General features: G+C 45.9%; 1 protein-coding gene across 6 annotated transcripts in view; it reads left to right on the top strand.

Annotated features, from left to right (window-relative positions):
* Window positions 1-10,137, top strand: part of creb5b (cAMP responsive element binding protein 5b) — an 83,128-nt gene that overhangs the window by 39,896 nt on the left and 33,095 nt on the right. For all 6 annotated transcript variants that reach the window (XR_014600475.1, XM_084052826.1, XM_084052825.1 and 3 more), the window contains 2 exons: window positions 4,968-5,094; window positions 8,332-8,445. Coding sequence is in view for 5 of the 6 variants with exons in the window: in XM_084052826.1 (XP_083908952.1) it covers window positions 4,968-5,094; window positions 8,332-8,445 (241 nt within the window). In the remaining variant the exon portion in view is untranslated. The remainder of the gene's footprint in view (window positions 1-4,967; window positions 5,095-8,331; window positions 8,446-10,137) is intronic.

Below are 10,137 nucleotides of genomic sequence, written 5' to 3'. Positions count from 1 at the left end.
GAAATCTTCAGATCATGCATGGGCTCCGACTTGAGCCACTGTCTGTCTGTCTACTGTACCTGCTGTCCCTATTCTGGGCATGTAATTATAGGCAGAAATGTGTGTGCGATGATGAATAATGAAAATAGCAGATCTACAACCTCACATGCGTCACGTCATGGCGCGTTGTGAGCCCTGTAGATCGGCTATATTTGCTATTTATATAGGGGTTAATTGTTGTATTACTTTTAGGTGATTGTGTCTTTAAAAAAGCTAAGATAAAAGACCTAGGGAAAGATTTGGCACATTGTATTGGGGATTCAAGGATGGTAAATTACGTTATTGGGGGAAGGCAGAGAAAATGCATATCAAAACATTAGCTGAATATATATATTGTTTTAACAGCATTTAAGTGAAAGTGCACGGTAAAAGTTTGAGGGTTAATTTCCCTCTGAAAGTGAAAAATGGGACTGTAAGGATATGACAGCTGTCTACTTCTGTAATATAGAGTACCTATTGTTGTGATTTAGGTTGACCAGTCTCCCTCTAACTAAGGGTGGTGAGTGATGTTTCAGCTAAGTTGCTTGCACGAGGAGAAGAAGATGACACCAGGCAGTATCACACGCAAGCTCTCAAGTTTAATACACACATAGGGAAATATATACACAGTATTGGACAGTGGACACATGACGTGACCAGAAGATATGAGACAAGGACAAGAACAGAATGGATAGAATAGAACATGCATCTCGTGTCATTGTGCACAGACGTCAGTCTGATAAAGTAGTTGATGGTCATCGTATCACGGGTTATCAACTATGCATGTACTGGGTCAAGCAGATAAAGGTCATAATTCATGACACCTATACAGTATCTATATGTGTATGTATATATATATATATATATATATATATATATATATATATATATATATATATATATATATATATATATATATATATATATATCGATGATCACCTTTTTTAATAGAAGATCCCCAATCCATATGCCTGCATTTAAAGTTGCAAACAAGCGCACTGCAAAGTCATCTGTTCTGTTAAAACTGTGAGTGTAGAAATTAACCTCAGTCCTGTCTAGTCTCTACGCTAAAGAGGGAGTATTTAAGTCATGAGAAATGTCTTAATTTATCAGAGCAGCCAACATGAAAGTGGAGTTTAAATCCAGGAGAAGTGCTGTCAGCTCAGTGAAGGTGCTTTTACTCTCCTGCTGGCTGTGTTTTCAATGTGTGTGCTGGTGACAGCTGCGGTGTGTTTTTGGTTTGCGCACGCGCACGTGGGCGTGTGTGTGTGTGTGCTGGTGACAGCGGTGTGTTTTCCCCATCACAGGCCTCTGTGCCAGGCTGCCACAGGTGAGCAGTGCTCATAGAGAGAGGGGCTTCAAAAGAAGCTCTTTATTCTGCAGCTAGGCCAGGGATTGGCCCACACCACTGCAACCAATGAGCTGCCTCCCCTGTCCTCACTCACCTCTGCCAGGCGCCTGACAGCTCCGAGTGGTTAGCTGTGTGTTAGCGCGTTACGTTACCTTGTTTTCATGCAGTGAAAACATTGATTTGAATTTCCCTGTGCGATGTAATGCTTACAGGCTGCTTTTACTTTGCAGGACAGGACAGCAACACGCTGATAGCAGCTTATCTGTTATGGTAGCCTAACCTTTAGTGAGATCTTTAGGCTCTGAAATAGGCTAGGGGCCCTATCTTAGCCCAAAGTGGCTCAACCCACTATTTGGGGATTTAGCATTGGGATCTTCGTACACCAGCCTTATCCCTAAAACACCTGCGCTACCTGTTACATTATGCATAGGTGTGATACATTAATAAAACCAATCACTGTGCCAGATGCCATTGCCTTCAAGAGTGTCTCTGTCTGTCTGTGTGTCCAGAGCTAATCTCAGCGCCACATTTCTAGTGCACAATGGCAGTAGGCCACAGAAGTACCTCCACTCATTTTTTTTTATACCTTTTTTGAAATATTTAACTTAACATTTTTATAATGGAAGTCAATGGTCCGTCTCTGATCTCACCCAAAGTCCTACATCATAGATACAGTACGTCATAGACGACTGAGTTGACGTCACAGGCTGGCCACATTAAGTATGAGATCCACATTGTTGGAGCTATGCCGATCCAATGTGGATCCCGAGATCTTGTTCACTGAGCTCATGTACTCTTTTTTACCTCAGCAGAATAAGCACCCTGCTTCGCACTCACTCACAGTTACACACACACACACACACACACACACACACGCACACGCGCACACACACACACGCGCGCACGCACAGCCTGACAACGCAGCATCTACAGTACAGTTGGCGTCGGACCAGCTCCTCTAGAGCGGCTGGGGATTATGCGTTATGCTCAAGGGCACTTAGATAGTTATTGTTAAGTAAGGGCCAAGCATTCTTTTATTCCTTCCAAAAGCCCAGATTTTCCCCGTCCGCACGTCTTTCTTTGTAAACTTGTTTTAGCTCAACGCTCCGTGTCGGTAATCTCTCCCCACCCGACCGAGTCCAAAATGCGGAGCGAGATCTGGACGCTTGCAAAGTGAGAGCCACGTCGCACATGTGTGCATTATGTTAACCTTCATTGTACTTTCATGCCCCCCTCCCCCCCGCGCGCATGTGGAAATGTTTGCATTCACAGCATTGCTCACATGTCACGACGTGCCGCTGAATGAGCATGATTGTGATAAATTGGAGCGTGGGACAGGAACGACTTGCAGTTCGGGACGGTAACGTTCCCGCATGTTTGCCTGTGTGTGCAGCAATCTAAATGTCTGGGGCATAAATGCACACATTTAGCTCTGGGAAAATACAGGTATTTATTCAGGTGGGGTTGGGGGTTGTGAGGGAGGGGGAGTTCTGCTGCCTTGCACCTCCTCCCTCCCCATCTGGCCATCATTACCCAAATCACAGCTATGATGTGGTCAATTGATGACACTGACCCATTTAAGATGGGGGGTGGGGTTGATTCTGATTGGCACTAATAGGTGAAAGTGTGATTGTAATGGATTTGTGCTGAATTGATCCTGATGATAATGGTTATTGGTACTGTGGAGGAAGGTATGGTCAGGGCTGGATATGTTGGGGGGGTGATAAGGGGAATCCATGCCTCTGCTTTTGATAACCCCCTTCTGTCTGATCATTACATTTTTTCAATTGCCAGTGGAAATATGTTTTATCCATGCTCTGGTCAGACTGAATAAAAAAAAAAGTTTGTTAACCACATTTGTCAACATTTGTCGAAAAATAAATACAATCAAAATAGTGAAAATAGACGATCGACAAGCTCACAACACGCGCTGAGTTGTGAGTTTGTAGATTGCTATTTTCACTGTTTGGATTTTCGTACCACGAAATATACAGTATAGGGCTTAAGTTAATACCCCTCCCTCTGCTTTATTTTATTTTTTACAAATCGAACCCTGGGTATAATGGCATGGTGCAGCGCTTTACTCTATACAGTATGTAAGGTAAACGGGCGTATAGCAATGCAGCTGGAAGCCTGCGTTCTTGTCAAGCAGTGGGGTTTTGGTGGCAGTTGTATAAATGATGTCACCCGGTGCAGATGGAGTGTCCCGGGCCTGTTCACAGGCCCCGCAGCTCTGAGCCAGCAGCTGAGACAGGACTGCTGTCGGTGGTTTTGAGCCCAGCCCAGGCACTAATCCTTCCAAGTGATTTATCGACGCCGCCGTCGAGTGCCGGACCGGGCCGTCAGTCCGCACATGCTTTAGTGGTTAGCGAAGGGAGGGCTTCTCCCGCCTGGGGGCTCCCCCCGGCATCTTGTTGTTAAGGGCTGTTGTGACAAAAACACTCCGTCGCTCGCATTACATCACACACACACACACACGGATCATTCTGCACCGAGCAACCCCTCAACTTTTAACATGTACAAAATGTTCAGCCTTTATTGCTGTGTACCAGGACATAGAGGTTAACACAATAACAGGAGACGTGTCAGTCAGTCCATGTTGTAGCGGCTCACACAACAAGTGCAAGAATTCCACTGCCTGCGATGTGTTGCTACCGGCTGTATTGTTTAAGTGTGACTATAAACTCACCAGTTATTCTAAACCTTTGTAAAAAATTCAAGGAGTTCCCTGTTTGATATACCTTAGGCCATTGGTTCTCAACGTGGGGTCCGGGGACCCCCAGGGGTCCTTGATGGAGTTCCAGGGGGTCCCCAGCTAAATGATGGATAGTTAGGAACCAAATGGACCCTTATGGGTCTGTAACGGGTCCATTTTTACACTCTCAGAGTTAAATTAACATTGATTTTACAAAATTGGGCTCCCAGAGATAGAAAGGCCATTAAATGGGGGTCCGTAGCCTAATGCATGTCAAACTGCGGGTCCTTGACATGAAAAGGTTTGAGAACCACTGCCTTAGGCCATGGAACAGCATTTTGATAGGATTTGCTAGTATAACCCTGAGAGTCTACAAATGGGTCCAAAAGGACCAGTAAGGGTCCATTTGGTTCTACAGTGTAGTGTGTCTACATAGAGTTTCAGACCCATAAGAGTCCAATTGGTTCCTAACTGTCAGTCATTTAGCCGGGGACCTCCTTCTGGACCCCACTTGAGAAGAAGTGGTCTATATACTGACGTAGAGCGTTCTGAAGTCTTTGCAGGGGAAAAAAAACACAAAGTGGGAATTTCACAGCCCACTCTGCAGCGTGAAAAAAACAGGCAAAGCGGGGAGTTGCTATAAAACACATAACCGATAAAACCCCACTGCGAGGACGTGATAACTGTGTTGAAAACGAGTGACTTAGCATGTACAAACGAACATGTGCAAAGTTATGGTAGGTTCTGTGAGTGTGTGTGTGTGTGTGTGTGTGTGTGTGCAATGTCTGGAAGGAATTCCGTGGTTGTACATAGTGTGTGAAGTCTTCCTGTGTGTGTGTGTGTGTGTGTGTGTGTGTGTGTGTGTGTGTGTGTGTGTTTGTGCGTGTGTGTGTGTGTCTGCAGGCCCGTGCCTGGCTCGCTGTCCTCACTGCTACACCTACGGAACAGACAGAGACAGCCACTGCCTGCCTCCATGGCTGGAACCCTGCCAGACCCCTCCATGCCCGGCTCCTCCGCTGTGTTGATGCCCGTGAGTACACAATGGAGCACAGAGTAACCACATGCATGCACGCACACGCACACACACACACGCAAGCGCACGCACGCACACACACACACACACACACACACACACACACACACACACACACACGCACACGCACACGCACACACACACATGGGTGCACTCATGCATGCATGCAAACTCCTACAGAGAAAACAAACACGTGTGCTATCGCTCGTGCACGTGTGCACGCACTCTCTTCTTGACTCGAATGTGACCGTGCTGTCAAGGTGCATTCATGCGCGCATGTAGAAAAACAAACGGGCACTTGCCAACACGCACACACACACTCACACACACACACACACACACACACACACACACACACACACACACACACACACACACACACACACACACACGTACATGCACACTCTCTCCACTGCTTGCTTACCTTCTGCAGACTTTGTTCCATTTTCCCTCACTTACTTCCCTCTATTTAATTGATTTATGGCCATTTATCAAACTTGTGGGCTTCTATCATGCTCTGGCTCCAGGAACTTTAAATGTTGCGTTGAAGCCAGTACGTTTTTTTAAGAAACCCGGTAAGGGGGAAGCACAGAATGATAACAGACCCTGAGAACGCTCCCCCGTATCAGGATCCTAACGACACAACATATGTTCTCATTGTAACACAAGACCGCCTCGTGTTTATGGTGTCGGGGAAAAAAGAGAGCCCTTCAATGTTTATTAAATTAAGAGCCAAGCGATTTCGGGGAGAAGATTGACGGTTCAGGAAAGGGGTGCAGGTTCGGGTGATATTTTTACACAAAACACACTTAGCGCAATTAAGGCAGTGCGTAGGGGGTTCAGGGGGCTGGGACTCTGTGGAACAGGGGAGGCCTTAGCTGCAGGGTCAGTGGGGGTGGGAGGTGGGCAGGGAGCGGGGTCACTCCCCACGGACAACGCCACACTGCGGCCCTGAGTTCAGCGGCGTGGAGGCTACACCACCTCACACACACACACACACACACACACACACACAACCTTTGACATACAAATCTCTAAAACACACTGACCTGTCTCTGACCCACACACACGCCAACAATCATACAGATGTGTGCACACACACACACACACACACACACACACACACACACACACACACACACATCCGTAACGCGAAATGTCTCTCTTCTCTTCTCTGTCCAGCTAATTCCCTCGCCTCACACGGCTGATCTTTGACCGTTCTGTCAGCTTCCCTAGCTAATCTCCTCTCGCGCACCCCTGACACACGGCCCTATGCTGACTACTCCACTCAGTCACTCAGGAAGTGGCCAATAAAAGCATGCAAAAAAAAAAAAAGCGAAGAAGAACTCACACCTATAACTCCCTTCTCGCGGCCAACCGCTCTTGTTCTCACTTCCTAACCCGTAACCAGGGGTGCAGGGGTCTGACACCCGCTGGCTTGACTGACACCCGCCCTGCAACACTATTAATATCAGATCTGCTGCTGTAGCGCTTGCTTCCTGTGTTAAGTCCCCTCGGCGCTGGCTTCCTGTTTCTGGTCAGATCCAGTTGTCATCACACACGGAGGCTGTGCTCGGTGTCGTGTGAAATCACACTCGCATGGCCCTCTCTGCCACCATCTGAATGCAGCATGAGGGTGGCTCTCACACATACACCACCATATCACCATATACCACACCGAAAGCCACAATATCTGCTCTTATAGTTTCACCAGGACAAACTGTGTTTCCGTCTGTATGGGTTGCATAGATGCGGAACATCCTGTTGAAATTAATATACAGTGCAGGGAGGTAGTGCACTCTGAATTATGAGGTGTTCACATGAACAGGCTAAACCAGTGGTTCTCAAACTTTTTCATGTCAAGGACCCCCAAATTGACACTTATTAGCCCGCGGACCCCCATTTCAAAAGATATGCCAGGGACCCCCCATAAGAGAAGATTTTTTACGGCTCTAGCAGTGATTCTCAACCATTTTAATTTCAAGGGCCCCCAGTTTGACATGCATTAGGGCTACGGACCCCCATTTAATGGCATTTATATGCCTGGGACCCCAATTCATATTGTAAAATCAATGTTATATTTAACTCTGAGAGTGTACAAATGGAACCAAATGGACCCGTTAGGGTCCATTTGGTTCCATTTGTACGCTCTCAGAGTTACAGACCCATAAGGGTCCATTTGGTTCTTACCCATCATTTAGCTGGGGACCCCCTGGAACCCCCTCAAGTACCCCTGGGGGTCCCCGGACCCCAATTTGAGAACCAATGGACTAAACAAACAAATCAATACAGATTGCTGGTAGAACCACATACAGTATGAAGACTTAAAGAACTTGGAGAGAGGGACAGTGAGATTTTGGAGATGGTTAATTGTGGAAAATGCAAAGAAGGGCAGCGTCCCTGATTGTGACTTAATTAATTACTTTAGGGATTTGATTGATTGATTGATTCATTCATTTTTATAAAATATTATATTTAATTTCTAATCACACAATCACTCACACCTTCATGGCTAAATAACAAATAAATGCTGTATAATAATAGTGTAATAATGAATATTTTTTGTTATTATTTTACTCTAGAGATTGAAAGATTGTCGCATTTAAAGGGCCACATCCATCCTCAGTGTGAATAGACACTACAGTATAAGCAGTACAGTACAGCATATGGTTGCATGTACAGTACTGTGTGTGGGAATAGCCGATCTATGAGCTCTCAACGTGTTGCGACGCGTTACTTATGAGCTTGTAAATCGTCTGTTTCCGGTGCACTATCCCAGCACGCAACCACGTATAAATCAGGCAATCCAAGAGCAGTGGTTCTCAAACTCTTTTGGCTCAGAGCATCCCTGTAAATAACTTTTTCATCCATGGCACCCCTGAATTACATTGTTACTTTATAGCACCTTACATGTACTGTATGTCATATTACGGTATGGAAATACGGAAATCTTTCCCCCAAGATACAAGTTTTGGAAAACTTGAGAGAATATCCGTTTCCATTAGGACAGATATAATATAAATAACTTTACATTTGCCAAAAACAGCCAATCTACAAGCTCACAACACGTCACAACGTGTTGTGAGCTTGTAGATTGGCTGTTTTTGACGAAGAGATTGCTGTAAGAACGCGACAAGTACAGTGCAGCTCAGGTCTGGGTGCCGCAGCGCACACCCACTGTAAGAAATATAATAGAGAATGCATGTCTGACTGTTGCGTTGCTGTGCTCTGCAGATGGAGAGACAGATGTCTATGGGCTCCAGTATGATGGGCATGCAAGGAGGCCCCACCCACAACAATTCCTGCTCGTCCACTCACCTTCCCTCCATGCATTCAGAGGCCAAACTGGTGAGTTGTCATCTGTGGCATGCAGTAAACAATGCAGTAAACTAATACCTAAACACACACACACACACACACACACACACACACACACACACACACACAGCCATAGGTCCACGCTAATACATACACACGCAAACACAAATTCTTGTGAACACACATGCATGGCAGCATACGTACTGTACACACACACACACACACACACACACACACACACACACACACACATGCACATGCACGCGCACACACACACAAAGATCCATGCTAATACAGACACGCATACAAATACAAATGCTTGCGAACCTACTGTACATGTGCAAATGTACACACATGTGCGCATACACACAAACACACGTATATATATACACACACTAATACACACACACACACACACACACACACACACACACACACACACACACACACACACACACACACACACACACACACACACACACACACACACACACACACACACGCTCAGTGCAGTACGCTACAGCTCTCTTTTCCACTGGGCTGTGCCAGAAGCAGAGCTGTGCTCTTAAGACTGTGTGGATTTCATCATCTGCTGTGGAATCAAAGCTGCGCCTGAACCTGCCAGCGCTGTAGCTGCACTGGAGACTCTGGCTGCAAATAAAGGGCCCTTTATGTGGCTGTGGGCTGGCTGGGGCTGCCCACCAACTTGCCTGATGTATATCTTAATGTACAGAACATGTTCTGTAGGCCCTGCAACTTGTTAGCACTAGTTTAACACAGCGGGGGGAAAAAAAATCGAATGACCTCATACCCGTCACAAAGCGGGCAGTTAGAGCAACAGGAATGAGCCTGGGTTGGTTAGAGAGAGAGAAACACACACACACACACACACACACAACATGCACATACACGCACACACACTTGCACATACACGCACACACACATGCACACGCGCGCACACACACGCTCCCTCGCGCGTGCGCGCACACACACACACACACACACACACACACACACACACACACACACACACACACACACACACACACACACACACACACACACACACACACACACACACACACACACACACACACACACACACCATATAAACCAGGCAAAAATCTAACCCTAACCCCGACCCCAAACATATAACCTCTAAATCAGGGGTTCCCAAACTTTTTTGCTCAAGACCCAAAAGAGAAATTAGAGTTTTCCCGGGACCCAATCCAGTGAAAATAGCAGATCTATAAGGAATCTGAGCTTGTAGATCTGCTATTTTCACTAGGCCTACTTCTTAAACGTATTTATTTATTTACTTACGGAATTATTCAATGTTTTAATTGTATTTCTTTTTTATTAAATACTTTTGAGAAATGTTGGAAAAGTTTTTTTTTTAGAAACTTTAGAAACAGACACACACACACACACACACACACACACACACACACACACACACACACACACACACACACACACACACACACACACACACACACACACACACAGAAAAGAGAGCGAGGGCTGTGGGAGTTGGAGAAGGTTGAGAGAGTGACTCAGAGAGAGGAGAAAGGAGAAGTGAACAGCATGCAAGGAGGAGAAGAGGAAAGAGGAGAATGAAAGGGCGCATTCTTTACAATGCAGCACTCACACTGGCATCCTCGCTGTCGGCTGGACAACCTTGTATGTCCAAAACAGTTCATTTTTTTATCATTATAAAAG

This window comes from Gymnoscopelus microlampas, assembly GCF_963454915.1.
Source record: "Gymnoscopelus microlampas genome assembly, chromosome: 3".
Classification (NCBI taxonomy): domain Eukaryota; kingdom Metazoa; phylum Chordata; class Actinopteri; order Myctophiformes; family Myctophidae; genus Gymnoscopelus; species Gymnoscopelus microlampas.
This window is presented reverse-complemented; position numbering and strand designations above follow the sequence as displayed.